The 17245-nt window shown below is 33.5% G+C and overlaps 2 protein-coding genes, 1 long non-coding RNA gene and 1 other non-coding gene across 4 annotated transcripts; all 4 read left to right on the top strand.

The window, feature by feature from the left end:
* The first annotated feature begins 1939 nt into the window (after window positions 1-1939).
* LOC105975628 (uncharacterized) lies at window positions 1940-2739 on the top strand. Its single transcript, XM_013000819.2, has 2 exons — window positions 1940-2255; window positions 2374-2739. The coding sequence occupies exons 1-2, from the start codon at window positions 2081-2083 to the stop codon at window positions 2610-2612; spliced, it is 414 nt and encodes a 137-aa protein (XP_012856273.2). The 5' UTR covers window positions 1940-2080; the 3' UTR covers window positions 2613-2739.
* A 639-nt stretch (window positions 2740-3378) lies between these two features.
* On the top strand, window positions 3379-6043 carry LOC105976114 (uncharacterized). The gene is made up of 6 exons (XR_016033485.1): window positions 3379-3549; window positions 3630-3735; window positions 4414-4678; window positions 4770-4860; window positions 5466-5574; window positions 5685-6043. It is a non-coding gene; the product is annotated as an uncharacterized LOC105976114 (transcript).
* A 6300-nt stretch (window positions 6044-12343) lies between these two features.
* On the top strand, window positions 12344-13221 carry LOC148768182 (uncharacterized). The gene is made up of 2 exons (XR_016033486.1): window positions 12344-12477; window positions 12599-13221. It is a non-coding gene; the product is annotated as an uncharacterized LOC148768182 (long non-coding RNA).
* Window positions 13222-14788: 1567 nt separating this feature from the next.
* LOC105976093 (hypothetical protein) lies at window positions 14789-16863 on the top strand. Its single transcript, XM_013001383.2, has 3 exons — window positions 14789-15685; window positions 15896-16068; window positions 16573-16863. The coding sequence occupies exons 1-3, from the start codon at window positions 15116-15118 to the stop codon at window positions 16733-16735; spliced, it is 906 nt and encodes a 301-aa protein (XP_012856837.2). The 5' UTR covers window positions 14789-15115; the 3' UTR covers window positions 16736-16863.
* The last annotated feature ends 382 nt before the right edge of the window (window positions 16864-17245 follow it).

The following is a 17245-nucleotide window of genomic DNA, read 5'->3' as shown; positions in this document are numbered from 1 at the left end:
AGTATTATTATTGTGTTCTACGGTAATTGTGTTGATCAGAGAAAAAAAAAGTAAGAAGAAAAAAGTTCATAAAAGATCAAGAAAAATAAAAAAAGTCAACATTGTTAACCTAGAATACAATGTCGGTGAACGGCGTCAAAATCATATTAAATAAAAAAGTCAATGCCGAAAAAAAAAAGTTAAAAAAAAAAAAAAAAAAAAAACGTCGGCCAACGGTTTGCGGAAATGCTCGTAAAAATCGGGGTTGTTTGTTAAAATTGATTAAATGATGAAATTGGGGTTAAATTAGTGTTGAATAAAATTTTAGGGGTTTTTAGAATATTTTAAAAGAATGCAGGGGTCTGAGTGTAAATTTTATCTATGAAAAATCCCAAATTCAGCCCTAATTCAACAGTTGACCGTTACTTCTTGACGGTCAAACAGACGGAGGGACCAAATGTGTTAAAATGTGACAACATTAGTGTGTATTTTGTTGACGGCGGTAAATGGGGGACCAAAAGTGAAAAACGTGCAAACTTGGGGGACCAATACTGTAATGTGCATCAATAGATTCAAATAGTTTGATTGTTGAATTTATATGGTCATACTCAATAGTCTAATCCTATCACATTTGTTTGTATGTATCTATTTATATTATATTCACATCAATCTATTTTATATGTGTGATTATGTATAAATACAGAAAGTACTTTACAATAAACTCTCGTCGTCCAATAGTTAGTGTCACTTTACAGAAATATTTTTGTTTTATATTAATAATCACTTTAAAATTTCATACCATGTTTTACTTATATTTATTCAATAACGATCAAGGTTATTTTAATTTTTTAATGTATTTTTCTTTTAAATCAAGAAATATTTATTAAAATTCATAATACGTGCGCAAAGCTGAAAACATGGCACAAGTTTCTTAAAATAGGAGAAAATCATTTTAATATTGAATAAGATGAATTAATTCTTCCTCAAAATTGGATGTGGTCAACTAAGTAGCAATAATTCATTTAACTTGTGGAAGATGCCAACCTTCAATGGCGTATACAAGTGCACTACTCTTCAATTTCTTTTGACCCAAAAAAAAAAAAAAAAAACTCCTCAATTAATCGACACTTGTTATTTGAGGGACTACAATCAAATATGATTCTCTCCACAAAAATAATTTGAAAATGACTTCTACAAATCTCATCTCAACTTTCCAAACAAATCAAGATTCTCTCTCTCTCTCACACACACACACACACACACTCAAAGAAGCTCAAAAATCACACATGAAATCCATGATTGTCACACTTTTTCCTGATTTCATTTTTTTTTTCTTTTGGGAGAAAAAAATTATTATTAGGCAATATGAGCCAGATTCAAGGGGAAGTTAACACCTTCCATCAGATTATTACATGCTAAAAGCAAAAAAACGGCTAACTCATGAGCTAACTATTGCCCGAATATTTAATAATCTTGAAAGAAATTAAACGAACAAATAAAGTTAGATGCCGACATTCCTCAATGATGCCTCCAAAGTTCACGATTGCCATTGCGAAGAGTTATGATTACTTGGAAGCAATCACCTTCTACCACAATGTCGGACCAAACCTCCTTTTTTGCATAGAAAAGTGGTCTAAGCTTAGCCAGTGCCTCCCCTTGGACCGCAAGATATCAAATACTTGATTTGAGATCGATCGTTATTTTGAGCTCGTTTAATTCAGTAGTATAGCAAAACCAAACAATCACATATTTTCTAACAAAACCTCAATCAGACAAATAAATAAAATAAAATTATTCAACTTTCATTCATAGAATAATAATAATAATTAAAAGGACTAAAATAGAAATTATTGGTGTTAAATATTTGACCTTCCTCTGATTTCCAGGTGACGTGTGGCTCATCACCACTAAAGCAAAATTCAATTAATTATATATATAATTGTTCCATTCAAATAAGTACATCTGTATGAATAAAACCAACAGCCTAATATTATATATTAAATAATTCTATTTAATAATATTATATATATAGTATAAAAAAAAAAAAAACTCTTGTTCATATAATAAATTTCGTTTGCCCTCAGTGTAACTGGTTTTTCGTATGTCTTCTATGTTGACTTGTCAAGGTGTGGTGTTGGCCACAGCTATGGCGGTTTCCGCCGGCACGATAATCCTGTTCGATCTTTGCCGGGAAAGGTATCTCCATTCCACCTCCCTTATTCTCCGGAATCACGATTCCCATTCCGATCAAAACCTCAAATCTTGTTTATCTTCAGGTAATCATCAATCACATTTTTTTATTTTTATTTTTTATGATTTCTTGAATTGTATTGAATATTAATTAATGCATGCCCTTGATTTTATTTTATTTTATTTATTTTTTATTTTTATCAGGTGGTAGCAAGAAAGGGAAGAAGAATAAGAGTAAGAGAGTTAGATTTGCAGATGATGTAAGAGAAACGAGAGGGAATGGGGAACTGTACAGAAGGAAACACAGAGAATCTGATGGAATTCAAAAGAGTTGCTGTGGGAATCAAATTATTGGGCTACAGAAAGTGATGCCCGCCAATCGTGCGGTTCTGTACAGTGGGATTCTCAAGGGTCGTGTGCAGAGGATTGCTTACTCCTATTGAATTTCTTTTTTTCTTTTTTAATTTTTTTTTAATATTTTTAACTGCAAAAAAATTGTAAAGAGAAAAAAAAATTAATCTTGAATTTATGTTTTTTTTTTTCTTTTTTATGAAGCAGCAAGTTTATGAATTTCCTTTTATGAATTATATTTTTGATTTATTGTGGTGGAATTTTGAATCCGTCTTAAATAGAAATATTTTTAAAATAAATTCTATCTAGGGATGGTAGAAAAAATTAATTAATTAAATGTAATTTATTAAATAATTAAGTAAATTTATTATATTTAAATTTAAATAAACTTGAACAGTGTAATTGAATCGTTGCAAGTTGCAACCCATTGATATGTGCATGGATTTAATTTGTTCTATTATTGTCTTAAATCGAACTATGTACTAAGGTCTCGTTTGTTTACCTAAATCGAATTACATTGTGCTAAGATAGATTAAAATAATATTCCACTGACTAATTAGTTATTTAGTCGGTAAAATATTTGATTAAACCTTGTATTAAATTTATTAAATTCTCATATTAAATATGAAATGTCTAATTTTGTTTTTTATTTTATTTTATGTAACACCTCCATAATTTACTATTTTTTCTTTAATTAATTAAAGAATCACATTTTTGGCCCAAAAAAGAGTGGAAGAGGCCATATCCAATCACACGGGTGTCAGGCCTTTCAGCTAATTGAATGGGGAAGAAAAAAAAGGATTAATCATTTTTAATTAATTATTAATTATTATTATTTATTATTTATTGATTAAATAAAAAGTCATTATTTATTATCTGTTGATATTTTATTGCAGTTTAGGTACCCAATTTCCAGAGAAGAAGAACCCTAAGCAATCACACCCGAAGGGCATTTCACTGTGAATCGATCGATTCGAGGAAGGAAAAATCAAAACAGGGGAGAGAATTGAAAAAGATATTCTCTCTCAGGTAAATAAATTCGATAATTATGAATTTGTGCAGAAAAATAAATACATTTAATAATATGAAAATTACGTATTGATTTTCAGAGATTTGTGAAAAGAAAAACCTAATTCAATCGATGTTTATGGTGGGTGCCCTTTTACGGTTCGGATCGGTTGCTGCTTGGATTTTTCATGCCATTGCTCGTATGGGGTATGCATTTCTGATTACCAACATACCCTAATTTTTTTTTTATAATGTTCTGGTATTCCATTTAATTCGGCTTTGGAATTGGATTTCTATCAGCTTTTTTATTTGTGTTTTTGTTTGGAAAAGTAAGATTTTTTTATTTGCTGATACCATTTTTGTTTCTTATATTTGAGATTGATTATTCTTATATAGGTGTTTATGCGTTTGTTGTGTTTAAGTTTATGTGCTCTAGGAAGAAAAAAAATGCATTTTCTTGAGAGAATTGTATTCGATTGAGTGCTGATTCGGAAGTTGGATATGTTGATTTATCGGAGTTGGTATTCGGAGTTTGATTTGTCGTTTTAATTCGATATCTACTTGTCTTTTATAGTTAAGTTTTTCAAGTACTTCCGATAAATTGTTGTCGCACGAATTCTGCATCTAGTTATTTTATTTAATGAATTTGAAGCCATGCTGATGTCCATTCTTGATGTCCATTCTGCTTCTTCGATTACAAATGAAATGACAAATATATCCCTCTATTTTGGTAACATTTATTATTACGCATGGACAAATTTGGAAATTAGAAAATAATCTCAACGTCTAATACATGCTATCAAAATGTCGGTTTTTGTCGACATCAACGAACGGATATGATTGCTTCTATCATGTAGTTTGACTATATACTGTTAATTGGAACAGAGCAGTGTTTTTCTTGGGTGTGCTACTAAGCTCAAATTGACGCCTCGTTGAACGAGTTGTTGAAGGGGCGAATACCCCCTTCTTTGTCAGCTCCGAAAAAGCTTACCATATCTGAGAATATTCCGTATGCTCAGCAATTGTGAGATGGGCTATAAGGAAGTACAATCGTATAGCAGCATCTTCTCGAAAAAAAATACACCGAATCAGACGAATGGCGCCCATGGTGCTGGCGATTTAATCAAACCAACCGAATTTGTAAACAATGGTGAGTTAATATATATATAATATAATTTGTAAAAATATATATTTTATATTATGATAAGTGGGATCTGATTTGAAGAGGGTTTGGCTGTTAGGTCTTCTTCTCTGGAACCAGGGCAGGCAGAAATGGGTAGGGAATAAAAAAGCCGTGAGTCGGGTTCAGCAGTTGTATGTGCCCAAATGTAGGTAAGATAATTATTTTATTTTTTCGGCAAAAATCTTGTAAGTATACACTATGATTTTGAGTGTTTGAAATACGATTTGTACTTTTGGTTCTCTTAAAATAAGATGCTTTAAGTCATAATCCGAGAAGCTCACCATTGGAGCTGCTTCTCCAATTTAAAGACACATATGTCACTAGCTGAAAAAAGCACGTATGTCACTAATTTTAGTTATTTCACGAAAATATGCTAAAAGTTAGTTTATTTACTAACTCTATAACTTCTCTAATAGTTACTAATTAAATTTGATTTTTGATAGTACGTGTTTGCAAACACCCCCAACTTTTTAGAAATAATCACTTATTCTTAACTTAACTCGCAGTCACTAACTTTTGCTTATATAATAAAAGCTTTTACAAACACCACCTTAAAAATCTTGATGTTCATGAGCAATAAAGTCGTTGACTTTTACTAGTGACAATTCTTGTTGCAACTATTGTATGAACAAAAAAACTTCTTGATTTGTTTCGATATTACACATCGGTTTGCTCTTTACTTCATTTGAAAAAAAAACAAGTAAAAAATGCTTCGTTATTCATGGTTTCATTTTATTTTATTTTTTAATTTTAGATCTTTGCGTCTTTGCCTTGCCAAAAAGTTTATGCTCTGCTGTTGGAATATAACCAACGATAGTTTGCTTAAGAGCAAAAAGCCGTTCCCTAGACCTATTCGGCTTGAGGTATGCTTCTTAATTCCATTTTTCTTCGTATTTTTTTTTCCTTTTTAATATCTGCAATTATCGGTTTCTTCCAACCAATTTTCCAACTATTTGCACGGAAAAATCGACAGGAAATGGTAGATTTCCTTGTTGATATTTGGGAACAAGAAGGAATGTACGATTGAGGACATTGCATAAGGCGGGTGGCATTAACGCAAGATTGACCGTGAGTAACCTTAAAACATGTGTTTAAGATGTAAGAATAACGTAATATCTCTGCCCTTTTTTACCCTTTGGCACATTCGAAATTTTCAATTCGAATTTTTTCTGTATATATGTGCCTTTCGAAGTTAGTGTTAGTGTTCGATGAATTCTCCCTCATTGGTGTTCAAAGATTTTGGCTCTACTAATAGTTCATCATCTAAATGGCTAAAAGATTTGTGTAAACTAAAGGCGCACTTTATATTAGAAGATCCTTACACGATTTTAATTACTGACTCACTCAACAACAGTGAAATTTCCATTGGATTCTAACATATCTCTAATTACCAGTGTTCTAAAAATCGGCCGAGGCGGTCCAAAACCTTTACGATTTTAGTGTAAAGGTTTGAAAAATCGGTTTTTTGCCTGTGAGGCGGTTTTAGGCGGTCTGAGGCGGTCAAACCTTTATGGCGGGTCAAACTCCGTGGCAAAAATCGGTCAAAAATCGGTTAAAAATCGGCTTTTTTTTTTTTTTTTTTTTAGAATTCATAATAAAAGTTGGATTTTATTAAAAGAAAATATGGTTTTATGTCTTATTTTGTTTATGTTAATTATTATTGTTAAAGAACTAAATAAATGTTAATTCAAAAATTTTGCTTTTTTATTTATATTTTATAAGGATATTTATGTATTATGATCTTATAATTATTAAACTTTTATTATGTTATTAAGATATATTCATGATGGAGATATAACTATGTTTAAATATCTTTTTATATATGTTTGGAGTATTTATAAATAATATTTAGAAATATATTATATTAAATTTAAAAAACCGATTTATTTCCGATTTATCACCGATTAATCACCGCCGCACCGATTAATCGTGAGTCGGTGCCTGACCGACTCGGACCCGATTACCGCCTTTTACGACCTTGCTAATTACTGAATATTCATTTTTCCCAGTGGTGAAGTGGGTGAAACTTTTGCTTTAATTTACTGTTTAATTTCTGAATTTTTGTACGCATTGCCAGAAATGCCCTTCTGGGCTGGGGGCCTTCTCTCTTTTTTTCTATTTTTTTTTATATCTAAATAAACACAAATTTCTAAAAAAGGTTGACTATTTATTGATATATAATATGAACAGTAAGGCATATATAACTGTTTGGTCAGTTTGGTGAAACTATATTTTCCTATTAGGGTTTTTTATTTTATTCATTTGAAAATTTTGTTTTTTCAGGGTTTTTTTTTTTATACTACACAGTATTTTTTACTGTGTGAATATACAAACATTTATAGGGAAGAATTTGTGTGTATATTCTAACCTGAGTCAGCATTTCCAAGAAAGTTTTGCTGATTTTCAAAGCCCTTTTAATTGCAGAGGGAGCCCTTGAAATAATGACCTTGGTCCAAAAGACCCCCTCAAAAAAGTCAAATAATTCTTGTCCATTTTGTTGACTGCAGTTGTGTAACTCTTAAAACATTGATTTTAGATTAACTACTCTTTTTATTTCAAATCATCTGTCACACTCCAACTTCGAATTAAATGACATAATCTAAAACTTGAGTAAATACAATTAAGCGTATGTAAATTAATACAGTAGTTCAACTAGCAGACATCTATTAATTATTATTTAGTGAAATATTATAATTATCGAACTAATAATTTAATACATTTACTATGAGTCAGGACCGAGAAAAATTATTATTTAAACAAAATTATTAATTTATCGAGATTCAACTGTAATCTGAAATAGTACACTCGATGATCCACCCCATCCACATTCATATCAAATACAACAATTTCCCAAAATGAGAAAAAACCCTACATTGTTTTCTGTGTGACATTTCATTTAATTGATGATTTTTTTTTTACCCAAAAAAAAAGAGGAAAAAAAAGAACAGTGTAAACTGTGTTGTCCCTTCTCATGAATACAGCAAACCAAACTCTTGTCTTCAAATACAAAAAAATAATCTCACTCTCCCCAAACACACCCTATCCATCCTTCCACACAAATATCTTCATTACAATATTACATCCACCATTCTTTTTTTGTTTCCTTACACTAACTAATCTTGATCATGTCTGTATTATCAAGAAACTACAGATATCATCACCATCACCTATTTCTTCTCACTCTATCTCTCTCATCTCTCCTCTTTCTTTCTCTCACTAAATCAGGTAATTATTAACTCAACAATTAACCCCAGCATCCCTTTTTTTTTTTAATTTAATTATTAATATTTTGCATGTATATGTATATATATAGTGGGTGCAGGTGGGATTGAGGAATATTCAAGAAGTGATGAAGAGCTGAGGAAGATGATATTGGGATCAAGGCCACCTGGATGTGTGAATAAATGCATGAACTGCAGGCCATGCGAGGCTATTTTAGTAATTCCACCCCATCTTATATTTAATAATAAGAATTATCAAGAAGATTCGTCACCCCATAGACAAGAAGAAGATCATGACAGCTACTACTATCTTCTCTCCTGGAAATGCAGGTGTCGCAACAAGCTCTATCAACCTTAATTATTATAAACAATATTTTTAATTTTAATTTCTTGTTAGTTTTTATTTAATTTTATTTGTATGATTATCAATTAAATATTAATTCTTAGTTCTTTTTCTCTCTTGGATGCTTCTCTATGAATCTGCAATCAGTTCAAGAATTCACACACACACACAGTAAATAATTAATTTGTCGTTTTTGTTATGTTAATGGGATTCTTTTCTCTCAAGCTGGGGGCCAGGGGGTGGGGGGTGGGGGTCAGAAAACCACCCCCCTTTCAATTGATTGGACTTGTCTGAAAGGGTGGTTACTGTTTGATTTGATATTTATATTAAAAAATGGTCAGAAATGTATCATAAAATAGAACCAAACATGGTGGTGTCGTTTCCTTTGAATGCTTTTGTAAATCTTTTCAAAATATTCAAAAAAAAAAAAAAAAAAAAAAAAAATGAATAAGATATATTCAAAACAATTTAACTATAAACTGTTGCTACAAACTAGCTCCCTATAGTGCATGCGCATGTACTATATATTTCAATACTTTTTATCCAAGTATTATTTCGTTTATATGGGCGTCGTCGAAATGAATAAGATAAATTGCACGTAAAACCCGATAAAGGATGCCCAAATTAAGATGGAGGAGCACTCGGTACAATGACCGCAGACCGGCCGAACGAACATCACAAGGGAAAAGAAGTAAGTGCACCACATCGTTAAAGCGGTCTTTATGACCCAAGAGGACTCCGGTACAACTCTTAACGGCTCTATTGTCAAACATCTTGTACACGATCGAGAAGAGATCAGATCTGCGTTGGTCTCGTTTTGCTTGTGAGAGTCCCGTGACGAATCCCTATTTTGGGGAGGTTTCTGTTGTTTTCATAATGAATACAGTCGCGTAGATGAGTGCTCCCACCTCGAAGATGAAGTCGAAAGGCTCATGCGCCATAAGAAAATAGTCGATTTTTGTCATTATTTCTTAACAATTTAGTTCAAGTATTATTGACTTTACCGTTTTGGTGACTTTCACTTTTCAGTCTGTTTATTTATTAGGGTAAATCACAACCACTCCTGTATGGTTAATTTACGAAAACCTTCATCTTGTTCGGATAATTATATCTATATCCCTCAACTATGATTTTTTCTTACACCTCCACCTTTATGGTGTCAAATTCAACATAATTATATAGATTTCGTGGAATGTGCTCTAATTTGTGTTAAAATACAGTTTTGGATGCACCACAATCTGATATGTACAAGCCAAAAAACACATATTATGATCATCTTGCTTCAAATTGTGGAGTTCAAATGGGATACAACGGGTAAAAAAGTGATTAAATTCCATATAACTCAAAGATTCGACTAAATTTGAAATCGCAAGAATGGACGTGTAAAAAGATTTATAGTTGAGGGGTGATTGTAATTACCCAAACAAAAGGGGGTTTTCGTAATTTGACCATACATCAAGGGTGGTTATAATTTACCCTATTTATTATGATAAATCAGACTGGCATTAGAGTTTTTGAATTTTTTTTTTTATTGGAACTGAAAAAATAATTATAATTCTGTTTGAGAACATAAAAATTAAAAAAGGTGATTATTAATTTATTATTTCATTATCCAAAATGTTGGGCCGGTCCTGATTTAGTCCCTACCGTAACAGAGCTCCAAATCCAGCCCAGTTACCGTTAACGTGTAAACGGGCCTATTCGTTTGGATTCGGATCCAGATCCAGATCCGGATCCGAATCCGAATCCGACCTTCCAAAGCCCCGGTAGGAACCAACAACCGATACAGCAACTCAGAAGCAAATTTTTTTTTCCCTCGAAATGGCTTGTTGTCCATTTCCCCGCCCCACGAGCTTGAAGCACCACCACCAGAGCCACCGTGTTCCGCCGCCGTTCTACAATTCCACCACCGCAACCGTCAATTTGATGACCTTCTTTTCTCCGCTTTCTTCCTCTTCATCTCAAACGAATCTCCACCGTTCGTTTCCCCTCAAACGCATTCCTTGGTCAGGCCGCTGCCACGCCGCCGGTCCCCAACCGGAGCCGCCTTCCGAGGAACAACTGTCTCCACTTTCAGGTACTTGTTCTTCAAATTTATTTTTTTCTGAATCTGATTTCAATTTTGACTGTGATGATTTGAATTGCTGCCTGGTAAATTATCCTATAATAATTTAGAAATTAGTCTGTGCCTCAAAATAGAAAGTGATCGTGGCCGTTCAATTTGATTAGTTAAAAAATGAATGAATTTTTCTGCATAATATTTCATCTTGCAAAGTAAGAGGTGTTATCAAAACTAGCTGTAATCAAACTGCCGCCATCGTACTAACTATTTTAGTTGCGGATAATTAACGGATCCGTTGGTTCCGAACGAGAATTTTTAATGATTTCATTTTTTTTATTGTTTTGAATGTTGAAATTGTGCTGTGTGTATATAGTGAAATCTTTAGCTATGAAACAAGCAAATAAATAACATTGGAGGCTTAAGATCATACCATTGGGGAGGGTCGGTTGTGATTAATCGAGGATATTATTTCATTTATCGAAAAGAGAGATTTATATCGAACCACTAACATTAGGCCAGAGTTGAATTTAGGTATATTTTGCTCGTAATCTGTAAGAAAAAGTTAGATTCATTTAATTTTCTGTTTTGATTTTCTTTAAAGAACTATCTATTGCCTTTTGAATAGTTCTGGGAGCTAGAAATCAATTTCTAGTCGGTTTTTATAGAAGAAATAGTATATACATATTTGCTGCATAAGTTCCGATCAACATATTTATACCCTAGCATTTCCACCTCAATGCGATAACTAATTGATCTACATTATTGTTGGGTAGGTAGCACTGATATTCTGTTTGAATCGTTTTCGATACCGCAGAAACTCTTACAATTTATGATTTAATTCCATTGATTCATTTTGAGTTTTCAGTTTTTTTCATTGAATCTTCAAAAAAATGATTTTACAATATTGTATCGATTTGTACGATTTTTTACGATCCAATGTCTTTTTTAATGATTCAAAAGTTGTCTTATTTTTATGTTAAAAATAACTTTTAGCATTTTATTTGGGAAAAAAATTCGAATAAATGAAAATGAATAATCAAAATAAATTAATCAAGAAAAAAGTTGAATTCAATTATAAAGTTGTACTAAGATTCCTTACTTCAATAGATGCCATCTCATTTATCTATGCGAAAAAAGTCGCTCAAAGACCTCTTTGGTGTTGAAGTATATTAATAAATATATATAAAGCCCATGACTATGGCCCCTCCAACTTTAATAATAAATCAGTTTGAAAGACTTAGCAACTGTATCTTTGTTTAAGTGTTGTTACTTATTACATTGTTAAATATACATATACATTTATATATCGAGTAGTGTTGAATAAAATCTAAAACTCTTACAATTTACGATTTGTAAATTTAGCAAAACGGCTTTCGTTTCGATTCTTGATTTAACAACCCCAAGAAAAAACTATCAAGGAAAAATTATCAAAGAAGAAGAATTAGTTTGCAACTGGTTATTATGCTATTTTCACTTGGAATTGATTGCATGTGGTCATTGTTTTGTTTTGTTTATTTGGAAGTCCCCTTCGTCGTTCTAATGGACTACTCGTATATGGTGGAGACGCTTTAATTTTGTCGCACGTAAAGCTCGAAAATTGCATGTTTTAATTTCGTTTTCTTTCTTATGATTCACTGAATTATGCTGATTGATTTGGAAATGGTATATTCCACTAAATTTGCATTTAAATGAACGTTCAGCTTATATCGGTGGTTTCGTGTTTATCAGGAGTAACAAAGACTTTCACCAGATTTCAAGATACTCTGCAGATCTTCTTTGCTGTTCTATTTTGGATATCTCTTTTCTTCTGGTCTTCTGCGTGGGATCGAGGAAACGGTGGCAGACCAAATAACGGTCCTCGATTTAGAAAATAATTTCGTAAGCTGTCGTGTAAATTGTAATACATATGCTTATATAAGTTAGAACAGAACAAATACTCCCAAACATTTCTCGAGTCGTCTGAATTAATATGAAATGATTGTTACTTTAGACAGTTAAATATGTACATGCAGCTTCAACCACCCCACATGCACTAACAAACACGCACATCCGTTCGCCCCCAGTGTTTTTTTTTTCTTTCTTTAATATTTACCGACGATTTCAAGAAAACGAGAGAAGGAAAAGTGGAGTGACGAACATGGTAAGTGTTTTGTTCATTAAGGGCCCTTTATTAGCTGGATTTGAGACCAAAAGAGAAGTGAAGTTTACTTTTGAAACCTACATGTTGTTTCTCTTCATTCTATCTGTTTGTTTTATTGCAGAATTATTGACACGAGAGAACCAAGAGGGCAGGTCATGGTCCCGGTTTTGGACAATGCCAATACCTTATTATACGAAGAAGTAAACATCAATTAGTGCACATGTTTAGGTCAAGTGAAGTGGTCTAATCTGTGTGCCCAGGTAACACTCTTTCTGTCTCAGGCTTATTGGTCTGAGAAAACTGTGAAATCAACGAATCATCGAGAAACGAATGCGACGGGCTTTTCTGAATCGTGTCGCTCGGTTGCTCGGTTATTCGATCATCCAACGAGTTATTAAAAAAATGTAAACTTAACGAATAAAATTTATGTGGCCGAAAAAAAAAAGAAAAAAAATTACTTTCAGGTCCCTCTGATATTGGTAATTACAGCCACACCCCTGAAACAATTGTCGGAGCCAAGATTTCATGTCTTGGGGACCGATATGCTCTAAAGTTGTTTCGACGGTGCCTTTAATGCTACCATAGACGAAAATTTATAAATTCTATATAAAATAATAAGGATTTAATAATCCACTGCCTTATTTCGTTAGGGTTTTTAACAATGTTTTAGGGGTGATTGTAATTATCAATACTACAAGGACCTTAAAGTTATTTTAGCAGACCTCAGGGTGCATGTGTAATTTACCATTAGCAATGGGACTGGAGTGTGGTTGGCTGATAGTCTTTGTCAGTCATGCAATCAATCTGGATCAGTTTGCTACAAAGATTTTATATAAGTTGTTTAGATTAATTTTGCACCACAAGATTAGTTGAGATAAATCTTAATTAGTGGAGCCCAAAATTGATTTGCTAAATATCATAATAGTGTAGTTTTTCAATTTATGGGTGATGGTTATCTTCTTCAATCCCCTTTTATTGGCAAGGCAAGTTAGAAAGTTGATGAGATAATGCCTCTTAGATGTCACTTAATTAGTAATTAAATGTGATTAATTATCATCCAATATGAGATTATCCATATGCTGTAGTGAAGTGATTGTGTATTGATCTATGGAAAAGTTGGAAGATGAAAGTAACATGAAATTTATGTGGCACTTGCCACGACATATGACTTTTCGGGACGATTAAAAAAAACTGAAAAAACAAACCAAAAGTCGAAAAAATCGAGCCGTTTTAAACTGTTTCGAGTACCATATCATTTGTACTGATTTTTTATGTTTGAAAAATTGAATTGTTTGGTTCATGTACAGAAGTTGGATAACCAAATTGAAAACCAAACAACATCGAACCGTTTGAAAGAAAATCGAACCATTTCAAACGGTTCTGAAAAGCGAATCATTGGTATGATTTTTCTATTTTTGAAAAACGGAATTAGTAAATTAATGTACGGTGAAAATGGTGAATGACCAAACGGAATCGAAAACTATAAAATGACTTTGTTTTATGTGATAAGAAGTAACATATTGCACTTTTTCAATGCTTGCTAAAATCCAATTGTTAAGGGAAATATTGCTTAAATGGTAAAATGTAGATTATATAGTTTCAAATTTGAATTATTTCAAAACATCCCCTATTTATATTTTGGTAAAAAAATGATTCTTTTCTCTTTTACAATTTGATTTAGAGAATTAATTTATTTAATTATTGTCTTTAATTATACAGCTGTATTCATTATAGTTTGGTTAGCCCCTTCAACGTACTACTCCACTTATTTTGGAATATTAATTATATTTATTTACTCTTAATATCTTACTGCATTCATTACTTAATTAAAAATAAGTCTAAATGAGGGTCACCCTTGATGTAAGGTAAAAGTGCGAAATAACCCATTAGGTTTGGGTAATTACACTACTCATCAACTATAAATCTTCTTACACGTTCATCCTTAAGGCGTAAAAGTCAACAAAATCTTCTAGATTCCGCGGAATGTTCTCCACTTTGTACTCGTTTTGTGCAAAAACTTAGTTTGTAATGCACTACAATTTGATATTTTCAAGCCAAAAGACACATCTTATGATCATCTTGTTTCAAACTGTGGAGCTTGAATGAGGTAAATCGGGTACTAACTGAAAAAATATTCCACATAATCTAGAAAATCACACTAAATTTAATACCGTAAAGATGGACGTGTAAGAAAATTCATAGTTGATGGTTGTAATTACTTAAAAATGAAGGGTATTTTTGTAATTTGATATTAACTCACGAGTCCCCGTAATTTCCCTTAAAAAAAAAAAAAAAGAAGTTAATATATAGTGTGAAAAAAGTCAGTAAATCAATCAAGAATCCTATTGGTTACACAAATCCCTTTCTTCCTCCTCCGCCGTTGGTGGGCCAAAACCTGAAACCAGGGGGCCCTCCTCCACTAACCAGCGGTGTTTCCGGCCGCCACCTAATGCATCTTCACGTGACCAATTTCACAAAAATAAATTAATTATTTTATCGATCAGCCCATCAAAAAATAATTCCTTGTCAATTTCACCACTAGATTCCAATCCTACATCGCCATCAATTCCTCCTATAAAAACCCCCACCACCTCACTCCACCCAACGAGGGAAAAAGAAAAGAAAAGAAGAAAAAAAAATGCTGCTGAGAAGTTCTTCTACGCCGATCTTGAATTCATGGCTGCACAATTCAACAGCCGGGTCCGGGTCTTCGCCCGAGTCCGACAGCCTGCCCCAGTTAACGAGGGCGCGGTCTTTTTCTCTGACGGTGTGTTCCGAGGAGGGTTTGGGGAGGAGCAACCCCACCGCCACCCCGACCCGGCACGTGTTCGATTCGGATCTCAAAGATCCGGCTAAGCCCAAGAAGGGTTTGAGGCTGCCCACTTCCCCGAAAATCAAGGAGAGGAGAGATGGGGTGCTGGATGTGGGATCCATTTTTCTGTCGAGCTCCGGTTTGGGTGCTGCGGAGGGGCGGTGTTCGGCGGCGCCGGAGAGGGGGCCGCAGACGCTGGTGGTGGGCGGAGGGGTTGGGGGAGGCGGGGGCGGCGGTCTGTGCGGCGGCGGGAGGGGATCGGGAGACGGGTCGGGTTCGCGGGATCCGGGTAATTGGCGTGGGCGTGAGAGTACGGAAGCCTACTATGAAATGATGATACAAGCTAACCCTGGAAACCCTCTCTTGCTTACAAATTATGCTCAATTCTTGAAAGAGGTATTTTCGTAATTATGCTTAATTTTATTTGTGTGCTTAGTTCTTATTAATTAAGACAACCATTTACCTTTTTGTTTGTGTGTGTGTGTGTGTGTGTGCGCTTGATTGTATCGAAATCGCTATGTTACGTCGATCGACTTACAAAGATTCGATTTTTAACCGTTGATAGTTTGATCTTTGAATTATTACTTATGTGGGTTTGGTGTATAGGTTAAGGGAGACTTGGCAAAGGCGGAGGAGTATTGCGGAAGGGCGATTTTGGCGAACCCGAGTGACGGAAATGCGTTATCTCTTTACGCAGATCTAATTTGGCAGACGCAAAAAGATGCCGTTAGAGCCGAATCTTATTTCAATCAAGCTGTTAAATCCGACCCTGATGACTGGTGAGCACATTGCTTTTTATTCGTAGTTTCTTGATCGTAGTTGCTTCAAATCATGTAATAGTATCTCGAGCAGAAAGTTTATTGCAATAGAATTATGATTGAACACCTGAAATTATGAGAAAAATTAGCTTCTTGATCGTAGTTGCGCCAAATCTTGTATTAGTATCTCGAGCCGAAAGTTTATTACAATAAAATTCCGAACGAACACCTGCAATTATGAGAAAAATGACAAGAAAATCGTTGGTGGTCCATTGAGTGTTTTTGGCTCATTATTTCCGTGGAGCCGAGGCGCTTGGAAAAGATCTCGGTTTCTTTGTTTTGATTCTTTCGACTTTTAATTTTGTGGCCAAAAACGTTCGATGGACTTGATTTGATTCTCGATGAGATTCCGATGATTGACTATCGAACAAATAATAGAATTTTCTCCTTTTCTTTTAATTTTATTTGAGTATTGAGTGAATACTAGATTTATTGAACCTATTCAACGATGATTTTGTTCGGCAGCTATGTACTGGCTTCATATGCTCGATTCTTGTGGGATGCCGAAGATGAAGAAGAGGACGAAGACGTAAAAAAAAGCCAATACGAAACGGAAACGAGTAATAGTTGTAATTCGAAGTTCTTGAAAGAAGAATCTCACTGGCCTCCTCTAGCTGCAGCTTCTTAATGTAATGTCTTTTTTTTTTCTCTAATATAGTTTGCTAACCGCATGTAATAATGATCTTGAATCTTGGTAATGGTATAATGTAAATATTAAAATAAAATAAAAATAAAAATTCAAGATTTTGACTGTAACTTCTACTTCATTTCATTTCGATTTGGCTCAATTGCACACAATTATCATAGTTAGATATTTTGGCTGACACTTGCTTGAATATTGTTGAAAAAGAATTGATGACGTCAGCAAGAAAATTGAGTCATAATAGGCAAGTGGTTTAGAGTATTCATTTTCATGTGTAAAGTGAAATAGGGACATGTGATGAAGAGTATTTGAGGGGACTGACACTTGTTGGAATATGTTTCATTATCTTGTCCAAGCTCAAGTTGTTGTTTGTTTCGAGGATTAACCATGATTAATTAAATAATTGAATTTTGTTTGATATTTGATTCTTCGTTAATTTGTTGGGTCGATCCGTAAATATTATTTTATCATGATTTATCTTATTTTTTAGTGAAT

Source organism: Erythranthe guttata, chromosome 9 (genome assembly GCF_056151865.1).
Source record: "Erythranthe guttata isolate IM_541 chromosome 9, IM_541, whole genome shotgun sequence".
NCBI classification, from domain to species: Eukaryota; Viridiplantae; Streptophyta; class Magnoliopsida; order Lamiales; family Phrymaceae; genus Erythranthe; species Erythranthe guttata.
The sequence above is the reverse complement of the archived record's forward strand: the minus strand, read 5'-3'. Positions and strand labels throughout refer to the sequence as shown.

Bases quoted from the DNA above. Each gene is read 5' to 3' on its own strand.
- LOC105975628 (XM_013000819.2), top strand. From the start codon at position 2,081: ATGTCTTCTATGTTGACTTGTCAAGGTGTGGTGTTGGCCACAGCTATG. The intron at 2,256-2,373 runs GTAATCATCAAT...TATTTTTATCAG, and splicing joins CAAATCTTGTTTATCTTCAG to GTGGTAGCAAGAAAGGGAAG.
- LOC105976093 (XM_013001383.2), top strand. From the start codon at position 15,116: ATGCTGCTGAGAAGTTCTTCTACGCCGATCTTGAATTCATGGCTGCAC. The intron at 15,686-15,895 runs GTATTTTCGTAA...TTTGGTGTATAG, and splicing joins ATGCTCAATTCTTGAAAGAG to GTTAAGGGAGACTTGGCAAA. The intron at 16,069-16,572 runs GTGAGCACATTG...TTTGTTCGGCAG, and splicing joins AAATCCGACCCTGATGACTG to CTATGTACTGGCTTCATATG.